This window comes from Melozone crissalis, unplaced genomic scaffold (genome assembly GCF_028551555.1).
Source record: "Melozone crissalis strain CALT ecotype California unplaced genomic scaffold, PUWL_Pcris_2 ptg000029l_1, whole genome shotgun sequence".
Taxonomy (NCBI): domain Eukaryota; kingdom Metazoa; phylum Chordata; class Aves; order Passeriformes; family Passerellidae; genus Melozone; species Melozone crissalis.
The window spans coordinates 5,559,151-5,582,973 of NW_026535807.1; the positions used below are offsets into that span (position 1 = coordinate 5,559,151).

Genomic DNA, 23,823 nt, shown 5'->3' on the forward strand with positions numbered 1-23,823 from the left:
TGCCAGCAGCAGGGAGGTGCCCATTCCAGCCCAAACGAGGGGGAGGCAGCTGGGTTTGGATTCCCTCCAGCATGGATGCAAATGAAGCAGGTGAAAATAAAGCCTGGCAAAAGGTCCCAGCTCTGAGACAGTGCTCAAAAATCACTAATTGTGATTAGTGTGAGGCACAAAGTGAGCAGAGTGCACTGTGCACAGGTTTAATGCATTGCTATCCATTGTATTCCCCTTTTCTAGCAAGGGGATACCTGTGCTCAGCAGGGCTTTTAGGCAGCTCAGGGCATTGGATTCCACTTCAGCTCTGGCATGGCCAAGCTTTATTCACTGATGCTCCCCTGTGCTTCAGTTCTTCATTTGTACAATTAATTAATAGTGGCAACACTTACTGTCTCACCAGGGCGTTGCAAAGCAAAAGCTCACTAGAAATGGTGAGGCACTCAGAAATTGGATAATAAGCACTTTGTAACCTCCTAGGGAAAAATTAAATTTGCACTGTTGGAATGTAGGTCAAGGGTTAAGCTTGAGATTAAATTTCTGCCCTGCACAAAGCACCTGAAGGAGGACTCCTGTCTCATGCCAGCCTTGTCCTGGCCCCCTGCAAAACATCACATTTCCCTTTTCTCTGGGAAATGGGGAATATCCAAAGGAAAATCTTGCAGGACCTTTGGTAGGCAAGCAGATACTGCAGTGTCCCAGTAGTTTATCAGAATCAGGACTTGTTTCTGTTCTAGTCTTCTCCTGCAACAAAGAAGAGGATGCACATGGCAGAGAATAGAGTAAAATTTTAAAACCTAGTGTGATTTCAGAGCTGGTGTTCACTTGAGCAACCCAAAAGTCATTTACCATTCAGCCCATGAGAACAGGTTTAAACTTCATTTGTGCCATTCATTTCCTTCTTTAATCCTTCTCCCTTCTCTTTCAAAGGTTCCAGCTCAGGCCCATCCTGTGTGGAGTCTTTGTTCCAGTTTTTTTGGCCTTCACTTTCTGTCCTTACAGATTTAGGATCCTCTTCTTTTGCCTTTCTTTCCTTCTCCTCCTTGGCAAGCATACGATAATTATAATAATTCATGATGAACAGAAAGGTTCCTGCCAGGACCATCACAGATCCACATTTAATGAACATGTATTTATAGTCTCCAAAGGTATCGATAAGAATTCCTGTAAAATATAAATTTAAAAAAAAAAAGGAAATTTAGAGATGAAGGGAAGGGTATTGTGTTTTTGGATGCTGTATATCAAGGAACAGCCTTGGGGCTTTAGGATAAAATATTTTCTGAACTTCTGATCTCTTCCACAAACACTCTGAGCCTGCAAATACTGAACATGTGCTGCACTATACAGCCTGTGGGTAGTTGACATTGGTACAGGTAATGCTCTGATAATTTGCACAGTTCAGTGGATGGGGACAGAACCTACACTGCAAAGTCTGCACCTTTTCACCACACCTATTTTTTTCCATGCTCGTCCCATCACAGAGCCTGCAGGCAGCCTTCCCACTAACTCCAATGATCAATTACAAGGATGTCCATTTTCTGTTTGGCTTGGCAGCCAAAAAGCAGCAGCTTTTGGGAAGACTTTCATGAGAAGGCACCTGCCCACTGGGTCTCATCTCAGGCTCCTGGCAAAGACCCTGTGATTTATTCCACCATGCAGCATTAGAGGGGGCTCAGCTTTTGGTCACAGCTGCCCTTTCTGCAGTTACACTCTTGATCCAAAGAGGAAAGGGCACAGCGTGAAACTGGAAAACATTAGTTCCAGGGAAAGCAAAGATGATGCTGTCAGTGTCAGATAATTTCAATGCCAAGACAAATGTGACAGGTTCCTCTCAAAGGTTAATGCCTCTGCTATGGAGTTACAGAGTAATTGAAGGGAGATGGCTTAATTGAAATGTCACCGTTCTCCATTATGTCAAAATGTAATGCAAATCTTATTGGGATTATGATCCTGAGCATTAATTCCCATTTACTGGGCAACACAGACCATTCTCAACATCCCAAATCCTAATTAAAGTAAGACCCACTCCTAACCTGGCCTTCACAATACAATCTTCCCTGAAACTGGCCCATCATCCCTTAGCTCTCTGACGTTTTGGAAAATGTTCTTCTCCTCAGAAAGAGGGACCTTTAATTACATCCCAATTGACCCTTAATGTTTAAAAACTGATGATTAATTATCCTGGTGCATTGCACTAACAAGGGTTTTTATGGTCACCAAATAGATTTCCTGATCACAATAATAATAATTTTTAACTGGTTTTGGTCAGTGGCTTTTCCTGAGTCATCCCTAGCTGACTTGGTACACCATTCTCCATGCACTGTATTTTTCATGCTACTGGTGAAACATCAACCAAACGTTAATTGCAACAATTTTTCCTTTTCTGCTCATCAGGATGACCTAGAGGTCTCCTAAATAGGCTTCAATGAGAGTTTTAATGAGTAGAGTATTGGAAAATTCAACAGTAGGATAGTCTTGCCTCTTTTCCTTTGAGGATAAGATAAAGTCATAAAACACATTGGGAACAATTTACTTAGTTCATTAAAGCAGAACCCTGCAGTAGGTTATTAAAATGCCAAAGAACCAATAAATTTGCTGCTTATTAAAATGGTGGGGAAAACCCTACAAAACTAATATTACTGATTATTACACAGAACTGTTTTAGCCTCATTAGCAGTCTCTGGTCATTAACTTAATCTCCCACACAGAAAATTACATAATTCAGAAAACGGCCATTTTAAAATTGCATTTTCTTTTGTTTGTCATTAATTAAATAATGAATCTCTAAGACAGCAAGAGGATACAGCTGCTTCTGTCACACTGTATGAGCTACCCAGTAATATGAAGAATTAAACAGCTCTGCAGGATGTGTCATATGAAGCATTAGCCAGATCTCAGTTTTGAATCCAGGAAAGGGGTTCAAACTGCAAAAGGAACACATGCTATAGAAGGAATATTAAGGCTGTTAAATCACAGGAGATCACTGCCCTTATTTATCTTTAAATGACTGAAAGTCCTCCTGGAGACTCTGTACTGTCTCTTGGTGGGCTCTGCCTTTTGATATTTCAAACCATGCCATCCAAAATAAATATTTTTAAAATTGTTTTTAGAACAGACTTAAATCTTTCACTAATAGGAAAGTGAAAAAATCTTACACTAATAGGATTGAAATTCCTAAGTGGCATACTCAGAGCCTTAGAGACAAACAGCAAAGTTTGAGTCAACAACAGGCTTTCATAGAACTGTGGTGTTTTACTTAAATCGTGGTGGACTCCAGCCTTTTGCAAAAGGAGGAATGTCCAGCAAGAGCTGTCTGAAGTGCAAGGTGCTTGGTTCTGGAGGAAGTCCCACTCTGCAAGTTCATTTCAAATGTCTGAAGGGATCCAGGATTAAAAGATGACTCTCCAAGACTCACTCCAACAGAAAAGAGGAAAGAGGAAATGCTGGAGGAGACATCAAGGACACCTTTTCCTGTGCAGTTACTAGTGGAAAAATGGCGATTCTGAGGAAGAGAAAACACATCTAGAATAATTTCATGTCTCCCTGATTTTTTAAGATTTTCTAAGCCTTCTGATGTTTACATTCTTATAGTGAACTTTCTCTCACACTTTCTGTAAATAACTTATTGTTTTGCATTATTTTATGAAAGAAGAGAAATCTGATTGGTTTGTCCAGTGTCATTGGGGAGGTGGCACTTTCACCCTCCAATCCACTGTCTCTTTTAGAAAGCTATAAATGTCGGAGTCAGAAAATAAACTTCCCTTTTTCCTCACCTTGAGAGCAGCGGTGCATGCACTTGTGTTGTTTCGCATCCTATAGTGACAATTTCCCACAAGTCTAAATCCCAGCTGGATTTAGACTTTTGCTGTGCTTGCAAAAGTGTAAATCCAAGTGAGAGCAGGGGAGGACACACACTCACCTCCGATGGGGGGTCCCAGCAGGATGGTGCAGCACTCGGCGATGGTGACCAGCCCGACGGCGCTGGTGAAGCGGGCAGCCCCCACCAGGTCCATCAGCGTCTCGAAGAGCATGGCACACACCATGCCAAAGGCCAGCCCAAAGAAGCTGGAGTAGACGATGAGGCCCGTGTAGCTGGAGGCCAGCGGGCACAGGAGGTGGCAGGCGCCGTTGAAGGCGATGGCGAAGCTGAAGAAGTACTGGATCCGCGGCCTCACCCACCTGCTGTTGGCAATGATGCCCGTGGCGGGGCGAGCAACCATGTCCACAATGGCCAGGATGGAGAGCAGGAAAGCAGCTGAATATTCATCTACGCCAGTGTGCTTGGCATAGGGTGCCAGGAAAACGATGGGGGCGAAGAACCCCAGGAACATCAGCACGTTTCCGATCAGGTAAATCAAGAACCCTCTGTGTTTAAAGAGGGAGAAATCAAGGTACTGATTGACTTTTTCAAAGCAGTCCTTTTCTCCTTCCTCTTCTGTTTTGCTCTCCATGGGGCCATCTTCAGTGATCTTTCCTTTCAGGGCATCCTTCCCTTCCTCAGTCACCTGGGTTTTGACCTGTGCTGTGCCTGGCCCGATGGGTCTGAAGAGAGCTCCTGCCACACAGCAGTTTAATAAAATTGCCCCAAGAATTAAAAAGCTGCCCCTCCAGCCAAAATTGTCAAAAAGGAATTGGTTGAGAGGTGCCAGGGTGCAAAGCATCACGGGGCTCCCTGCCATAGCAAGGCCATTGGCAAGGGGTCTTCTCTTCAAGAAGTATTTCCCTATGATTATCACTGATGGCTGAAGGTTGAGAGCAAGGCCAAATCCTGGAAAACAGTTCAGATAAACAAAGGAAGATTTGAACACGTTTCTCCTCAGCTCACTGTTTAAGGAAATTCACAGTCAATTGGCTCACTGGTGGCTCTTCAACACAACAATCTGGATGAAAATTTTGCTCAGGATGTCCCTGAGTTCTGGCTGCCACATTTGGGTAACCAGACCCCAGAAACACTCTTTCAGTCAGAGAAAGCCCTTCCCTTTGCACTGCAAATCTCTTGGATGGCAAAACTAGCACCAAGAGCTTGCTTCAGAGTGAAACAAAACTATTCCCTCATGGAATCCTGGGTTCTGTCCACACTCAACAGCCTTGCTGGGAGAGAGGACTGATCTGTTTTTAAAAAATGGCAACTCCCAGTTTGAGGAAGATTGTTTTGGCTTGGACAGTCTCAACCACCAAAGTTCATCCATCCAGGGCTGGCCTCCCCTTCCATGGGCACCCAACTCTGCTGCTGGGCAGCCAGACCTGCACAGAAAATAACACCACCCTCCTCAGCCACCCTCCTCATCCTCCTCAGCCAGGACTGATTTGGTGCTGTGAGCAGTTCAGGTCTGATCCAAAAGATTAAGAGGTCTGCAAGTACACAGCAAAACAGCTACTGAGGATGCTAATTACACAGGACCCCAGAGTGTGTCTTTTAATTGGAATTTATTTTTATTGCATTTAGATATATAAATGCCATTATAAATCTGCATTGCTAATTCAGTTGGCCAGCTTTTCCTGCACAGGTGGAACCTGCAGGCAGAAATGCCAAATGCTGTGGTGGTCTCAATTTTCTGTGGTTCTGTTTGGGAGCACTGACAAATAGAATCATAGAATCACAGAACCAGTAAGGCTGGAAAAGACCCCCAAGACCATGGAGTCCAACCTCTGACCAGTCATTACCTTATAAACCAGACCAGAGCTCTGAGTGCCACCTCCAGCTTTTTCTTGAACACTTCCAAGGATGGTGAATCCACCACCATCTGGGCAACCCATTCCAAGGCTTAATCACCTTTTCAGTGAAAAAATTCTTCCTGATATCCAACCATTCCTCCTGATGCCCAACACCAATAGTCAATAATTAAACATCAATAGTATTTTCAAGCATTTCTTTGACATGCAGTATTTTCATAAAAAGCTCATTTTTTCAGAACTCCATCAAAATGGCATTTAAAAGTCATGCCACATATTTTCCACTCCATCATCCAGGAAAGAATGAGCCACATTAGAACAAAGCAGAAATGTAATCCTTGAAGTGATTATATCAGAGAACATGAATCCTGAAAATAGGGTCATGCAGATTTTTTCTTGTTCATTAGTCGATATAATTAGTTTGTTTAACTGTGCAGTACATAATTAGGCATATTGCTTTACAGAAGAGAATTTACAAAGGTCAAGGTCCTCAAAATTAATTAAGGAACACTATCATTAGTCACTGATAGAGTAGAATCCAACTGATGCAGCAGAATCCAGCCAATGCTGGATAGTTTCAGTTTAAATGGGTTTACAAAATTATGATTTTTGCCAAGTCTAAAGTTATTTTTTTAAATTACTTTGAAGTTTACAACATTAAAAATAAATTGAAATGGCAACACATTAAAGTAATTCTGGATAGAGAACATTCTCAGCATGAACTTTTTTAGATAGTCCATATGTTGTGCAGGGCACATCTTTGGGAAGTACAGCCTGCTTGTAATGGCTATAGGGCCAAATTCAGGGTGACCTGGGAACCACAGAGGAAAACCACAGCCCTGATTAGATAACACCTTTGACAGTGCTGAGATACAGAAATGAATCTTTTTCCACCTGAGAAGATGCAGCACAGCAGGTGAGAGTTTGCATTAGCTCCCCATTTCCCAGGCTTGTCAGTAAGGGCAGAAATTGAACCATCATTTCCACAGAGTCATTTTTGGTAGGGACACACCACACATCTTCCAAAGGAGGAAAATCAGACTGGATGCCAGCTACCCACTTAAACAATAATCATCTCAATTTTTTTTATTATATGAACATTAATTTGCCAGTCAGACAAATCTAATTTAATATTACCTCATGCTCTTCCCATTAATTAAATTTGGAGAGTTTCAAATTGAATAACTGGAATTTCAATTTACTTTAAGCTTTTGGCTGACTTTAAGAGGAAATATTTGCATCCATTTTATTGCAGTTTTCAGAAGCTACAGCAGCTTTTCCATAGCTGGAATTGTTACTCAATAACCACATTTTCTCCCCAGGGATATGACAGAGAGGTCTGTCAGTGGAGCTGCAAGAACAGAAGCACACCTGTGCCAGAGGGAGGGTCCTTTCCTGGATTAAATACATCTCACTCATATCAGAAGGAAATAAGTGGTGCTACAGGACTCGCTGTGTAGTTATTGATCTTGTTCTCACTTTATTAGCAAGGAACATTTGACCAGGTATTTCAGTGTTCAACACTCTACAGCCATGGCAAAGACTCTGCTCTCATTAGTCCATGTGCCTCACCCAAGATCCCATTTTATTTCATGGCAGTCTAATTGGAGCAGATTGAACTAAACTCTGACCAGTCGTTACCACCTTGCAATCAGCTTTAAAATTTGCTGCTTCTACCTCAGAATTCAAAAGAGGTTGCATGTTGAAATCCCTACTTAATGCATGCAGGCTGGCATCTGTCCAGGTGGACAGCTTGCAAACCCCATTTCTTTTTCTAAGTGCTGTAGGGAAACAAATGGGAAGGGGCTGTGGGGTTTCCTGTGCATGCAAAGTGCCTCATGCAGCCCAGAGAGCCATCAAGGACAGAGCTGCCTCCACCAGCAGAGCCTGGCTCCTGCTCTGCATGCAAATGGAAACAGGCATAATCAAGTCAGCAGCTGAGGTTGCTGCAAACAGATACTTCCTGCTCTGCTCCTCTGAAGACATTTCTATTAATATGCCAAAGGCACAGCACTGTAGCAGAGACCTCCCTGTACCAAGACCTTGTTTTTACCTCCATCCCTGTGACTTACATGAGCCCAGGCTTTTACATGAGCCTGTTTTCTTTCCAGGCTGGTAGCAAGGAGGCTACAAAGAGTGTGATGTTTACAAGTTGCTTTACAGTTACTGCAAATCCCCTTCACAAAAGCCTCTCTCCTCGTGCAGCAGCACTGTCACAGCTGTGTGATGGGCAGGTGGCTTCCTAATTGCCCTTGAATGCTTCCATGCTAGGCCTGACCAGCAAAGATACTTCAAGCTTAATTGGAGGCATCAAGCGTGTTAGCAGGCTTGCAAGCATCTCCCTTTCTCTGTCAAATTAATATTCCTTCCCCACACACCCCTGTGCCTGGGGATGATGGGTTATCAGCCAGCACCTCATCCCCACAGCTGCCCTTGCTCAGCAGGCAGGAGGAAAAGATGTGTGATGGTGTTCACAGGGGGTTTCAGATTGGGGAAGAGATGAGGATCTGACTCCATGCTTCAGAAGGCTTGATTTATTATTTTTTGACATATATTACATTAAAACTATAGTAAAAGAATAGAAGAAAAGGTTTCATCAGAAGGCCAGCTAAGAATAGAATAGCCAAGAATGATAACAAAGGCTTGTGTGTTGGACAGAGTCCAAGCCAGCTGACTGTGATTGGCCATTAATTAGAAACAACCACATGAGACCAATCACAGATGCACCTGTTGCATTCCACAGCAGCAAATAATCATTGTTTTCATTTGTTCCTGAGGCCTCTCAGCTTCTCAGGAGGAAAAATCCTAAAGAAAGGATTTTCCATAAAAGATGTCTGCGACAAAGATGCACACAAAAATTGTGCCCTGCTCAGAGGAATCAGCAGAGCAGTGCAAAGAGAGGTGGGTGTTTCAGCTCTGTCCCTCAGGGCTGGCACAAGGGTCACCTGTGTGCACTGAGCACTGCCCACACTCTGTGCTGGGTGATGCCCCCCAGACTTGCAGACACGTTCAGGGACCAAGAGCAAGGCCTTTATCAATCCTGGCTCTGTTGGGGTTATGCACAGAGCTCCCTCCTGTCACCTTTTTGTCCAAGAGCTTTAGAACAGAGAGGCTGGTGCCTTCATACAGCCCTGTTTCTTGTCTGAGTCCTCCTGCTCACCAAAGTGCATGGAATATTTTCAGCAAAGGATTTATGGTGTCCATGTGCTAATCCAGCAGTAGTCAACTTAGAATCACACAATGGTTTGGGTTGGAAGGGACCTTAAACTCATCCCATGGCAATTCCCCTGCCATGGCAGGGACACCTTTCACTGTCCCAGGTTGCTCCAAGCCCTGTCCAGCCTGGCCTTGGACATTACAGGGATGGGACAGCCTCAGCTTTTCTCCCAGCCAGGTCCTCCCATCTTCACAATAAAGAATTTCTTCCCAGCATCTAATCTAAACTGCCCTCTGTCAGTTAAAAGCCATCCCTCCTTGTCCTGTCACTTCCCCCTTTGCCCTCCTAGAGGACATTCGTTTAGGAGGAAATGATGCAAGCTCATGCATTGAGAAATATTGGGAGACTGGTTAATTTGATTTCCCATCCCTTTGTTTCTGGAGTGTCTTTCAAGGAATCTGCAGGATTTATTCATCCAATAATAACACAATTTCATTTAATTACAGTGACAGTCCTTGGGAAGAGTAAAGTTTAAGAGGGGGAGTGCTACACAGGGATTTATTCACTACTGTACAGATTTAATAAAAGAATATTGATATAGAAGAACAGAGTGACAAACTTTCTGTCCCAATTTACTTTGCTAGTGGCTGGTTATTGATTTTAAATGTTGAGCTCTCATTTTCACATTCAGAAAGCAGCAACACTTAATGCATCTGCAGAGAGATTGGGAACATTCATTAAACCACACACCTGGCAACCTCAGAAGCCAATTTGAACTCATTGTGTCATGCTTCCAAGCAGATGTCCTAGCTGCACTGGAATAAACTTTGGCAGTACCTTATCCAAAATAATAAACCAAAAATACTCACAATTAAGCATCCATACTCACACAGGTGGAAAGCTCTAATCCATCTACCTTTAAAAGCAGTAACCTGGCACCTGCAGGCTTTAAAGATGCTGGACTGAGCCTGTGCCTTATTCTACTTGAGTTTCCAATATGGAATTTCATATTTCAATACAAGCAATTCAAATTGGAACTTCAAGAATGAAATACAGGAGTTTTGTTTGTTTGTTTTTTTTTCACAGTAGGGACATTTTCGGTCAACTCCAGCAGTTCTCATTTTGAGATAAAGGACGTTCTCACCTCACAAGCTGGAAAAGGGCAAGTCAACTGAAGCAAACCCCTGAAATCTCATCCCATGTATCTCACAGAGGGAAGATAACACACAGTAAAATAAGAACAAGGGTGCTTTCTTTATAGTCACACTTGTACCCCGAAGGACTTGCCATGCCCAGGACAGAGAACAGTGAGCCTGGGTTTGCTTCAGGGGGAGCTGAGGGCTCTGATGGTCATGCCTAGCACCTGGCCCAGAGCACAGCCCTGCCTGGATCCCACATGCCACGTCCAGCCAGGAACATAGCACAGGGAACTATTGATAAGCATTGATAAGGAGTGTGGCAGTCATATTTTCTGGAAAAATCCCTTTGCCCAGGATTTCTCTCCTGGGAAGCTGAGAAGCCTCAGAGAAAAAGGAAAACAATATTATCTCATTTGCTTCTCCTGTGTTTTGCTGCTTTGGAATGTGGTTAGGGATTGTTTACCAAGACGTGATTGTTTCATTGGTTTCATGTGAATTGTTTTGACTCAGTGGCCAATCAGTGCCAACTCAGAGTCACGAGTTTTCATTATTATCTTTTTAGCCTTCTGTAAGTATCCTTTCTGAATTCTTTAGTATAGTTTTAGTACAGCATAATTATAATATAATATAATATAATATGATATTACATGATATGATATAATATAATATAATATAATGTAATGTAATATAATATAATATAATATAATATAATATAATATAATATATCTCATAAAATAATAAATTAGCCTTCTGAGAACACGGAGTCAGATTCATCATTCCTTCCCTCATCTGGGAACCCCACAAATACAATAAAGGGGGGTCCTTTGTCCCACCAGATTTTATCTCCCAAGATTTTTATCTCCCCATTTTCCCTGTGTTTGTGTTGGTGCAGACATTGCCAGGTGTGCCAGCCCCAGGCCATCAAGAGGGACCCTCTCTGTGCAGGGAAGGAGGGGCTGTGCTCTCACCTGTGATGAAGCCCACGCAGATGTAGAGCTGCAAGATGCTGGTGCAGAAGGCAGCTGAGATCATCCCCACCCCACACAGGAGCCCCCCAAACATCACCACGGGGCGGCTGCCGTAGCGGTTCACCAAAATGCTGCTGATGGGACCTGGGGAAAGAGCGCAAGAAGGACCTTGAGGTTGCGTCTTCTGACAGAAGGGCATGCTTGACACAAAGCAGGTAAAGCTCTGCAATACCAATGGCCCTGAGTGCTGCTGGCACAGAATCACACAGAATTTCTAGGCTGGAAGAGACCTTTAAGATCATCGAGTCCAACCCATATTCTAACACCTCAACTAGATCATGGCACCAAGTGCCACATCCAGTCTTTTTTTAAACACATCGAGGGATGGTGACTCCACCACCTCCCTGGGTAGATGATTCCAGTATTTGACCACTCTTTCTGTGAAAAACTTCCTCCTTAATTCTAGCCTATATCTCCCTTGGTACAGCTTGAGACTGTGTCCTCTTGAGACAGCTCCTAGGGAGAGCTCAGGAAGAAAATGGAAAAGCAGAGATCCTCCACATGGAGATGGCAGCATGTCCAGTGCCATGGGTGTGAAACCAGTGACAGCTCCTGCCCCCAGCACTTCAAGTGTCACCAGAGAAGGCAAACAGCAATAACAACTCATGCGAGTCACAGGAGCTTCTTGATTTATGATGATGTTAAACTGCACACACAAGGCAGTGGCTCATATTGTGAGGCCGATATCACAAATGCTGTTGCATTTTTAATGCCTCTATTTAATGCAATTCCAATATTGCTGACCAGGACCCAAGCTTCAGCAGAACAGTTGTTAATTAAATCTTAATAGCAGTCCATGTAGGTAGGAAATGTTGGGGATGATGGATTAGCCAGAGCTCAAAAGAACCAGTTTGGACTTGCATTTATGCAAAGAGGAGGTTCAGGGCAGTGCAAAATTACAAAAGACGGAAATGGCTTGACAAAAACTGTGCACACTGAAACAAAGCATTGAAATCTGAGGAAGTGAGACACCAGTAAAAATCAGAATCACAGTAAGATATATATTGGAGGGACTTTGATGGTACCTCAGGACCAACCTCCTGCTCAAAGAAAAGCCAGGAGGTATGAGAAGCCAGAACTGAGAAGCCAGAACTAGAAAAGCCAAGCTGAACAGGAAGGAGCAGTCCAGAAGTCCAAGCTGTGAGATGTAAAGAAAATATTCTGTATTACTCAAAAGTCCTGAATCAAAATGCTGCAAAAGTGCTACTGGAAATGAGGAAGGGGGATAGAGGCAGATTTAATATCTGAATTTACCTGGCTGTTTGTGGTGGTACTCATCATTCAGCAATGGTGTTTCAGAGCCCAGTGTGCCTGCTTGCCTTCCTTCCTGCCGCTTCCCACACACACACACACAATACTGCAAACTGGTATGTTAAAGGCACAAGGATCTCTGAGGTTTGGCTGTGGCACCCACCTTACCACAGAGACATGGTGGAATATTTACCTGTGCTTAAATAATCTCAGCCAGAAATAGCTCCAGAGCTCTCTCCAGACCCTGCAAACCACAGCACCCCTGATCACAGGAATGAAACCCAGAAACCCCAACCCTCCCTCAGCATGGCTGACAGCATCCAAACAAGCTCTCAGCTGTTATAATGTGCAAGAATAGAAAACAGTAGATATGCCTGGTTTAACCTGGGGAATGAAGCCCACAGAAATATTTTCCATTTGATGTCTGAGGTCAAAACACTCATAAATTAAATGCACACAAGCACAGCCTCACAGATCCCTGTAACTGTGATCTGTGATCTAGTCCCATCAAATGCACCATTCAATTAAAATTTCTGGGTGTCTATAAGTACATGGAGACTTCTTCTACTAATCCTGTAACAGGATTCACACAGGTGCATCCTTTTGCTGCACTACAGAATTCAATGAGAAGTTCTGGGGAAAGGGATATATATTTGAGATCAGCACAGTGAGAAAGACACCTCCTTCTGAAGAGTTTCCCCTGGTCAGGGCCTGAACTTGCATCAGTAATTCAATAGATTGAGCCAGTGCTCCTCAGAAAGGCACCAACATATTCATCTGCAGCCTCAGGGCATGCAACTCTTCCATTTTTCAATTTTCCACATGTCTGCATTTCTGCAGAATCAATCTAATTACTCAGCTAAGAAAATGTGGTTTCCATTACCTTTGCCCACTGGCAGAGGGCTTTCACCCTGTAGGATGCTGTGCCATGGAACAAAGCATTTAAAGCCCTCAATGTTCCTGCTAAGGACAGCAGAGAACCCAGTGGGGATGCTGAGCCTCATCCTGCCGCTGGCTTCACTCAGAGCTGTGCCTGTGGCTCTGCAGCTGCCCTGGCTCTCAGGGACCTGCTCCCCATCACCTCCATCAGCCCATGGTGAGAGCAAGGAGTGCCTGCTCAGAAATACAGTGCACACCCTGAGGCTTCCACTTCTGCCTGCAGCAAAGCTCTGCAGCCTGGAGAGCAACAGTTTGCACCGAACAGCCCCAAAAGACGCAGCTGGGATCATGGAGCCCCTGGAAGACTGATGAAATGTAAAGCACTGCCCTCAGCCCATATAAATCACTCTGGTTTAGTGCCTGTCCTGTTTAAAGCCTCTCTTTTCTCAAACCAGTGGCAGATTTCCATTCTTTGTTGGCTGGTACATGAAAGGCCATGTCAGAGAGGCTGCTCTGGGTGGCAAGAGAAACACAGAGACTCGCAAGTGGGGAATGCAGCAAGCCTCAGCTCATTTGTTAGCTTGTCCAATTACTTTTCACCTTGAGTTTTGTGTTTGCACAAGTGAAAAGGACCCTGAAGAGGAGACTGTAAAGCCATAAAAAAGCAGCAAAAAACCCCTGGGCTCTGCTCTCTTCCCCTCCACAAACCCAGGCCACCCTGTCATTCATTCTTCCTGAGCCACTGAACTATGATCCAGAGAGGATCATAATGCAGAGCTGGCACATAACAAGAAATATCAATCCAGACTGGCATAAACTCCTGCAAGTATGACAGTGCTCAAAAAATAGACACCTGAATTGCCTTCCTGTTTTCCTCAGCAAGCCTTATGAATTTTTTATGAGCTGCAAAACTTCCAGTGCCCGTGTGAAACCCTGATGTATTTCTAATAGGGACTAAAACATTCTCCTCTCCCATACCTCTGACCCAGTGTGTGTATATATATATCCCTTATTTGTAAGGTCTGGTTTGGCTTTTTTTTTTTAACCTAACTAATAGTGTTCCTCCTTTCTGGTGGAGCTTGGCCTGCATGAATTTCTGCTGCAATATTTTTGTGTAGGGCTTTCAAATAAGAGTGAGGAGCTGAGGCCCTGACAATCTGTAGCCCAGAGGCTTCCAGCAATCCAGCTGGGATTTTTCCAGATTTTTCCCAGGTTTCACAACACTGACCTTGTGACAGTGTAAAGTGGCACAGAGCCAGTGCAAATGTTCTGGGTCTGCTGGTCAGACCATCTGATGACCACAACGGTGATAAACAACAACACTTTAAAATACTTTAAAATACTCAACTGCACAGACCTCCACTGGAAGGTTTGGGACCACCAGTGGGGTTGCAACATGCAGCTGAGCTTTTCCTGCTTTTCCACGGTGACAAGTGGCTCTAAAGAACTCTTCCTGCCCAGGGACATTGGCCAGCACCAAAAGGACTGCCCAGATAGTTAATGTTTTCCAAACTATTGTGAAAATACAAATAGGAATTCGGCATGCCAGGATTGCCACTGACTGTGGGGAGTCACTGGGAACATAAGAAGGAATGCAATGTACTCAGAGGAGAGGGAAAGGGGGGAAATCGTTTATACTAATGGAACAAAGTCTATTATTACACCAGTAGTGAAACAAGAACGGGAGCAGGCCTGCAATTTCCTCAGTAATAATCTCACTCCCTCCATGGAATAACAACCCTGCCTTTGGCTTGGTAATTTATCCACCAGGGTACCAGCCCACCATAACAGAGCAACCTCCTCATTACCCCTGAATGAAAGCAAGTGCCCCCACGTTATTAATGAGCTGCCAGACCCCCCAGCCTCAGGAGATGGGGGGGATCAGCAGCAGCAGCTCCTGCTCACAATGCTCAGCCTGACAGGGAGGCAGGCAGAGAAAACACAGGGCCCAGCTGCAAACATGGGGGAAAGGGATGACAGGGTCCAAACCTGCAGCCTTTCACTCTCTGTCATGCCAGAAGAGGCTTGGGTAGCTCATGGTTTGGGTGTTTGTGTCAGCAGGGTGTGGAGAGCTCCTGCTCACCCTCTGAGCCCTGCTCCTGCTGCAGATCCCTGGAGAATAACTGCTGGTACCTGCTCATCATGAAGCCTGATAATTATTAGTCTCAGCTGCTTGGTTCAGGTTTGGTTTTCACCTACATGGGCTGAGAAACCCACAGACCACAGAGCCTTCCTCAGGCAGTGCTGCTGAGGACAGCATGGCCACAATGGGGACAGTGGCAGTGAGTACATACCCCAAGTGACAACCACAGTCTCAATTGTCCTCTGACAGAGCAGCTTCCAAAGACCTGTCCACACCTAAATCACCCAGATGCCTTCTATTAGTGGTACCTTACATTGCAAATAATCAATTTTAAATAAGGAGGCTGAAATCCAGCACATTCCGCAGCAGCTCCACAGCTAGGCTGGCCCCAGAGATGACTCATTTGCTTCCTCACAGGTGAGGAGAACAGCCAGTTCATTTAAGGAGTAATGGCTGCAGCTCCAGCACAACCCTTGTGAGGTGATTCATAAGCCAAGCATGGGAGAAATTGTCTGGACAGACATTATTGATTCATCAAACTGGTCAGTCCCGTGTGCCTGGGCAGGGCTGGCACTGCATTCACTGGGAAGGTAGGGAGGGCAATGATGCACTGCAGAAATCCTCCCTCCCCTGCACCCACCAAGGGTGCCCTTGGGAGCACAGGCACCCTGACCTCCCACCTGAAACTCTGGAACTTGCCACGGCAGCAACCTGATGTAAAAAAAAAATAATAATAAAAATAAGAAGAAGAAAAACAAAGCAGACAAGGCCCAAACTTCAGAAAGACAAAGTGCTCTCTTCCTTATCCAGCAGTCTTATCTGATCAGTGCTCTGGCATTTCAATTTCCACATTACCCAGCTCAGATGCTGCTCCTGCAGTGCAGGAGGAGCCACAGACCAGCAGGTCCCAACCTGGGGCTGTGGCCAAGGTCCTTTGTGTCACTCTGAGTTTAGGCAGTTAAATCACCTCTCCTGCAGAGGGACAGCACTCAGGGACAACCCCAGCTGCAGGTTTGGATCTCACCCTGCAGCAGATCACAGCTCAGACCTTCACGAGGTCACAGCATCTCAGTGTTTGAGCTGCTCTCCTGTGATTTCTTTAGCTGCCCTTTTGCCCTGGCAGGACCGCTGGCTGCGATCCCTTCCATCACTGGAATTCCAGCTCCAGGACAGGAGCTCCCTGTGTGGAAACCCAGAGCACTGGGAATATTTCTGTGTCTGCTCTGGGGTGCCCTGATCCCAGGGAGCACTGAGTTGGACCCTCATTCATGGAGAAAGTTTCCCAGACTTCAAGATAGACCAGAATCCACAAAAGTGTGAAATAGATTATAGAGAGCAGTGTAGGTGTGTCACTGGGTGAGAAATTGAGGTTTTGGGATTTTTAGTATGTTGTGGATGGCAGCAAGATGGAGGGCACAGGATGTTGTCCTGAATTTCTTCTCCATGCTTCTTCTTCCTCCTTCTCCATGGGTTTGGGCGGCATTTTGTAATTGGGCAGAAAAGTCCCCATTGCAGCTCTTTGGGATCAGTTATTGGGTTAAAAGGGAAAAGAATCCAGATGTGAGCTCTTAATTGGATAGTTTAGTCTTAAAAGACCTTGTACCAAGAGATTGCTGGCCATTTTGTGCCTTCTAATGAAAGGCTGCTGAACTCACAGCAGTGAGACTGTTTTACTGATCAGAAATAATAAACACCTGAGTCCAAACATGAGCTACTGTCTTAGTGCCTTTAATCCAGACCCAGAGAAACCCACAGCTGGCACCCCCACATGGCTGAACATCCATTCCTGGAGGTCAGCAGCCCCTGGTTACCACTCTTAACATTCTGCTCCAAACCTGGCCCTGCCTGCTGGTGCTCTCCACAGGGCTTTGCCCACCCTGGGACCCTGCATTGACCAAGGGTTCAGTTACACTGCAGAGCCCATCCTGGGGCACTAGAGGATAACAGAGGACCACAGGTCCTGCTTTCCAATTCCACTGCAATGCTCTGGGACAGGCTGGCATCTGGGGGAAGAAGTTTTCACATGTTTGAATTCCAGTTGGGGGGAATGGATTATAACTTACTCCTTGGCTTAACACCATTAACAACCCCCCAGCCAAAACTCTTCACGTCCTTCTCCCTAGTTCTTATTAATCTTGGTTTTTATTAAGACTATCACATCTCTATTACTGCTGCCTGGTGACCTTGGTAGCTCCAATGAAGGGCAAAATGATAAAGCTTTGTGACCAAGTCCACGAACACAGAAATATTTCACCTGAACCTACAGTGCTATTATTGCTTTTAAGTAGAACAGAGCTATTTAAAAAAATAAAAAATACAAGCCCACACGTGGTGACCTTGCATAGCTGGAGTGCTCTCTGAGAGTCAGGAGAAGTATATGAACCTGCAGCACCATCCATTACAGAAATCAAATCATTCCTCATGCAGCTTTCTTATCAAAACCTGGGGTTCTAATGGCACTGCTACCCAGGGATTGCCCCTGCCTGGGGAGGATGATGGGGTGGGACTCCCAGAGATGGAGAGGGTAAAGAAAAGGTGAATTCCAGCATCAGGCAGCTCCAGGGAGCACCTGGCAGGGCCTGGGCCAGGATAGCAGGATGCTGGATATCCACAGCACTGTGAATAAACAGAATTATCTTCCTCCTTTTGTTCCAGCCTCCACAAAATACCCAGGTGGGAAAGCAAAAAGGGAAATCCTGGTAAAAGCCCCACTGGAGAATGAGTGTTTGTTGAACCAGCTGACACAGGTGAACATAACTTTGTCCTTGAAAAAACCCACCTCCCTCCCATGCCTCAGTTTCCCCTTTTAGTGCTTCACAGCCCTTTGAAGGCAGCTGAGATGGGTGGGGAGCCCTGGGTGGGGTTTTCTGGAGGCAGAGGAGGTTTTGATAGAGCCTGGACCGGAGCAGGAGAGAACATTGGCAGCTTTGATTAAGTTAAAAACTGCAGAATCAAACTCATTATTAATATAGCTTTATGCCACTGCATGTTGTAAGGTTCTTTCTAAACCTGTCACTGCAATTTATCATGCTAGCAGTGTAATAAAATACAGCTATAAAATTTTGGATTAAATGTTCAAGGTCAATGGTGGACTTTCAGCTTCCCTATCTCTTCCTTGCTGCTTTAGCAGATGCTCTATTAAGCACTTACAAGCTCTGGGAGAAAGTTTTTTTTTTTGAGGAAAAGATTTAGTTGTGGAGCATTTCCAGAATTAAATCTTCAGGTAATTTGATCTTCACCAAATTACAAACCAATAAATAACAAGACTAATAAACACTGGGTGGTTTCAGGTGGAGGCTTTTTTACCAGAAGCACTCTCATTTTTATTGTGTTTACAAAATGTGGCTCTCTGCTGCTGTCTTTGTAAAATGGACAGAGATTCTTTAATTTTAAGGGGAATTTGGATGTGAGAGAGCAGCACCCTGGGGATTTTGGGGGGAGTTTCACAGCAGGGTATAGCAAAACTGAGACAAGGCTCCACTGCAGCACATTCTGAATAAAAACAATGATGGTGCTGATGCCAGGAGCCTGAGCTTTCTATGTATTAAAGGGCAACAGAAGCAGCACATATTTACACCCACAAGCTGTACATAAACATGCACAGTGATCACAAAATAGTGAAATTCTCTAAATTACTAAAAAGAAGCTCCAGTGTGCCCTGGTGTAGCCCCAGCTATTCAAAGCAAGCAGCTGAAATGACTCTGCAGGAGGATCTGCTCTCTGAGCTCCCCTTGGATGATTCCTGTTATTCCATTATAAAGATGGAGGAGGCATTTGGCCACACAGTCACCATTTTTAAAAAAATTTAAAAAAGAAAATGCAGATCCTGTCCTGGTATTAAATTATTCTCTCCATTCTGGCACATGTGCCAGGAGGCTGGCTCGTTGCTCCAGCTCTAACAGTTGGCCATAATAAAGGATATTACTTCTTCCCACCATCCCTACCTCTCTTGCAGCCTCACAGGAGACCATAAGAGCTACAAGAACATTACTGCTATTAAATTAGTGGCATCACTATTTCTTATTTTCAGAACATTTGGCTGTTTCCCCTGACGCTGAATAGGACAACTAATTTACTAGCAAATTAATGCTGCTTTATCTTTTCTTTCCTGAGAGCTCTGCTGCTTTCCCTGCTTTCCCCAGGGACACCTCTGTGGCCTAGCTTGAAATTGTCACCCTCAAAAGTGGGACAAGGGCAGCTCAGTTTGGTGAACCTGGCACCACCACACAGCCCAAATCAGGAGGTGCCAAGGCCAAAGGCTTTTGGCTTTGCAATGAAATTGTTTCCTGAACAAAACTCACCCCTATATCTGAGGAAAAACCTTGGAAATGTTGGTCTTGTGTGGGCCAGAGAATCATTAAAGGACCTCTAAGATCATTGACCAGATCCTTTTTCCTTTTTTGTTCCCATGCATCAAAGACTCTGCTCTGCAAAACCTTTCTCATTTGGGGTAAGGAATGAGCTCTTCACCCATGACAAGAAAGAAAAGTAGAAACACTGTAAAATAAATCCTTCTTTATCAGATTGATAGGGCTTCAGCCTGTGGGATTTGGGCAGAGAAAAGCAATGTTCCCTCCTGCTCCTCACTCCCAAACCTCCCAGCCTGCCCTGTGCAATTGGAAATGTGGAATTGCTGAGCAGGAGCTCTGGCAAGAGCTACAAGTACCCCATCATAAAGTCCAGGCTATCCACTTTACTGCACAGTAATCTGTTTTACTGCTTGTATTACAGTGACAGAATTGTTTTCTGCAACCTAGTTCAGATTAAGAAACTGGGGGATAAGACACATTAACTTCTGTAATATATATTGCCAGAGCCCTGGCTGGTGTAAAACAGCCTCCTGGGGGAATTCAGCAGAAAGCAAAGGGCAGAAACAGTCCTGGCTGCTGATTTTCAGCTTTAGTCTGAAAAACTGGAGCTCCTTTGGTGCTACAAGCAAAGCCTTAGGTGGTCACTGTAAATCTGCAACCATGCTGTCAGAATCAACACAGCTTCTCCAGCGGAGATTTGGGTTAGTTCATGTATTTTCAGAAAATAAGCTTCATTTGCATTATTTATGAAATGCAAACGCAAGCTCTGCTACAATGTGAGCAGCACAGTCCAAAACCAAGTCCTTAGACCAAGGAGAACACCAAGGAAACCAGGCACTGTGTCACCACCAGCTGTGGCCAGTGGAAACACCAACCTCTGAGTGCCCTGCAGAGCACCAGGCTGCCCTGGGGCTGCAGGGGCGGGGATGGGGCAGGGATTGCCCTCCATGGCCACAGCTGACACTGCAGATTGGCCCCTCCACACCCCAGGGACATGTCCCCCCCTCCAGGGACATGTGCCTGATGCTTCATGTGCTCAGTGTCCCCAGTGTCCCCATAGGGCTGCAGACAGCATCACCTGCACAGCCTGTGGCCCTTCTGCCTCACTGGGGAGAGGAAGGGAAGGGATGGATGTGCTCTGGCAATAATCATCTGGTTTGGTAGCTCTGTTAGCTGCTCAGGAGTATGTTGAAACCTTGGTGGTTTAAAAATTTCTTATTTTGGAAAGATGAGCAAAAATGTGTTCTGGTTTTTCAGCAGGGTAAATCAAGCCTTGCATGCTCACAGTTCCAACAGGCACTGCCACAGAGCAAAACCAGAGGGTTTCCAAATCACTGGAGTCATGCATAAGCTACACCCACTGTGGTGTTAAATGCCCACTCAGTCACAGCAGAGTGTCAAACACACTCTTGGACACTGGTGTTTCACTGCTCCAAGCTCCAGCAGCTCCCACCACGCCCTGTCTGCACCACCCAGCACCTCAGCCAGGGGCACAGGGAGCATCCCAAGCACCCAGAGCACAGGAGGGGAGGCTGGAAACTGGACTTAGAGCAGCTGCAAGCAAGAGATTGTACAAAGAGATTGTTTGGAGGATTTTTCACTAACAGGATGGGATGCTGGGGTACGTTCCTTGAGCTTTTATTGCAGCATCAGTTTCACTACATGGTTGAGACAATAGAAAGATGACAAAAGCTCACATACAACCAGCAGCAGCCAAAGATTTCTTTGTTACAGAGCATTTTTAAAACTTTCTGGCCAATAGCATATTGCTAAAGCTTATAAACAATTGTTCTAGCCAATCACTAAAAGAACACATACACCTGCTGCACACAATGCTTCCTTGTATGCCATCTATTAACAACATGTAATACACTATTATTAAGCTTAAAACCTTCTACTATCCTGCTAAGCATATTTTTCTACAGCCTTAAGGTCTGTCTTAACCAAACTTTAAACCCAAGCTATTGTTTCATGTCCTTGCTTGCTGTACTACTGCAACTTCTTCTACTTTCAGACTTTGCAGCTGCAGCTAGTTCTATGTTTTCTGCTCTTTCTGTTTCTAAAACCTACTTTTACAGCTTTCTAGAAATCATTTTACCTTTACTATTTCCCTCAACAGTCACCTGCAATTCAGCTGTATCGTCCCCCACATCACTGTGTAACAGCATCAGGGAGAGTGAAGCTAAAGCTCCTGCAGAAAGGCAGGAGATGCTCAGCTAATCAGGATAAAAGTCCTCTGCAACATCCCAGGTACAGAGCACACAGCACTGACTTGGAACACTTGGAGAGACAGAGAAGAAGGTGGGCTGGAAAATGAGCAGCTGGAAGGAGGCAGAGGGATCAGAGCAGCATTTCACCTGCTCCAGCACCTCATTTGCCATAAGCTGAACCCCAAGAGGCTCAAGCTCCCCATTGAAATCCCTGTGAGTAACTTGAGGTGCTGCCAGGTGCAGGGTTAATGTGCCTCACTTGGTCATGGTCAGGCACAAAGCATCTCTTCCATATCAAAGGAGGGGACAACATTTTTTTATTGGAAGACACAGCAGCGCTGGCAACAGCTCACAGAGGCATCCACGGAGCCCACAGGTAAATACTTTGGCGCTTTTATTGCAGTGTAATGGGACAGCCAATGGGACAACAGCACTGGGACAAGCAGAGCATTTCTCTCTCTAAATGACTGCTTGCGTTCTGCCCTCCAGGTGCTCCATTTGTGGGTTCTTATATAGGAACTAATATAGGAGCTTTAGAACTATAGGAACTTTGCAGAGCTCATCTCTGTAGGACCAAGTCTGGGTTACAACAGAGTGGATTACAATAGGTACTGACTCAAGCCTCACTTCTACCCTACAAACTTACACAAAGCAACTTTATTTTCATTAGCAACTGTGCTCTTGCACTATAGTGCATTATTAAGGGAAAAATAAAACCATCTATGTAAAAACAAAGATTATTCTCAGAATGTCTTTAATAGACAGGATAAATATTGATGAAGCTTCCTGCAATTGCAGAGTGTGGTTCCTGTCCACCTCCAGCTGAAGATTTAATCAAGGGCAGCCCATGTATTTCATTCAGTCATGAAAGTGATATTGAAATCATAAAAAAGAGCAGAGTTACAAGCACTGCTTTACAACTGATAGGGATGACTGGTGATTTCATTGCTGTCTTAACCAGCTGCCACAATAAACAAGCAGCTACTTCATTTATTATTCTACTCCACACTTAGCCCTGGCTGAAACCCAGACCCAGTTATTTCACACCAGCCTGTTCTCAGGGCTTTTTCCCTGATGCCCATAGAAAGTTTCACAGGTAATCTTCTGATTTCTGGTAGGAGCCCCTCAGGCTCTACCTATGACTTGTCTGCCTAAACAAACATTTGGAAACATGATCAGAAAGTGAATCTGTGGATGGTGGCCATAGAGATGGACACTTGGTGGCTCTGCTCTGGCCCAGAGTGGAGGTTTCTGGCTGCTCTTACAGGGCTGGTGCAGGAGCACTCACCTGCACCGTAGGTCGTGGCCAGCATGATGGACGAGACCCAGGCGATCTCGCTATAGGACGTGCCAAAGAAATCCTGGATTTCTTTGAAGAAGATGGCCAAGCCTTTGGGGAAGGCGTAGGCGAAGCCGATGGAAACGAAGGCGCCGAGCAGAACCATCCATCCCCAGCCGCCGTCCGGCGGGCCGGGGACACGCCCTGCCTCGGCAGGGGCCGGCATGGCCGGGGATGGCTCGGGGAGCCCTGAAACAGAGGGGGCCACAAATAGTTCTGGGCTCAGACCCGGGATGCTGCTCCTCCTTTGGAACCGCTGTCCCGGGATGCTTGCTGCTCCTCTAGACCCCAGTCCTGGCGTGCTGCTCCCCAAAACCCCGCAGTCCTGAGATTCTGATCCCCTGGACCCCCAGTCCCGGTATGCTGCTCCCCTGGACCCCTTCATCCCAAGATACTGCTCCTCCAGACCCCAGTCCTGAGATTCTGTCCCCCTGGACTCCCAATTCTGAGACTCTGGATCCCCAGTCCCAGGATGCTGCTCCCCTGGAACCCCAGTTCCAGGATGCTGCTCCCCAAACCCTCAGTCCTGAAATCCTGCTCCCCTGGACTTCTCAGTTCTGAGACTCTGGACCTGCAGTCCTGGGATGATGCTCCCTTGGACCCCGTGTGCCAGAATACTGCTCCCCACATCTGTAGTCCTGAGATTCTGCTCCTCTGGACCCCCACTCCCGGGAGTCTGCTCCTCTAGACCCCCAGTTCCAGGATGCTGCTTCCCTGGAACCCCAATCCTGAGATTCTGCTCCCCTGAACCCCCAGTCCCAGG

General features: G+C 45.4%; 1 protein-coding gene across 1 annotated transcript; it reads right to left on the reverse strand.

Annotated features, from left to right (window-relative positions):
• Positions 1 to 806: 806 nt before the first annotated feature.
• Positions 807 to 23,226, reverse strand: LOC128939618 (monocarboxylate transporter 2-like). The gene is made up of 4 exons (XM_054280703.1): positions 23,010 to 23,226; positions 10,929 to 11,072; positions 3,911 to 4,759; positions 807 to 1,155 (listed from the first exon to the last, which is right to left on the reverse strand). Exons 1-4 carry the CDS (start codon positions 23,224 to 23,226, stop codon positions 863 to 865), a joined length of 1,503 nt encoding a protein of 500 aa, XP_054136678.1. The 3' UTR covers positions 807 to 862.
• Positions 23,227 to 23,823: the final 597 nt, after the last annotated feature.

Coding starts and splice junctions, on each gene's coding strand:
- LOC128939618 (XM_054280703.1), bottom strand. CDS start 23,226: ATGCCGGCCCCTGCCGAGGCAGGGCGTGTCCCCGGCCCGCCGGACGGC. Junction 11,073..23,009: donor GGCCACGACCTACGGTGCAG/GTGAGTGCTCCT, acceptor CTCTTTCCCCAG/GTCCCATCAGCAGCATTTTG. Junction 1,156..3,910: donor GCTGGGACCCCCCATCGGAG/GTGAGTGTGTGT, acceptor TATATTTTACAG/GAATTCTTATCGATACCTTT.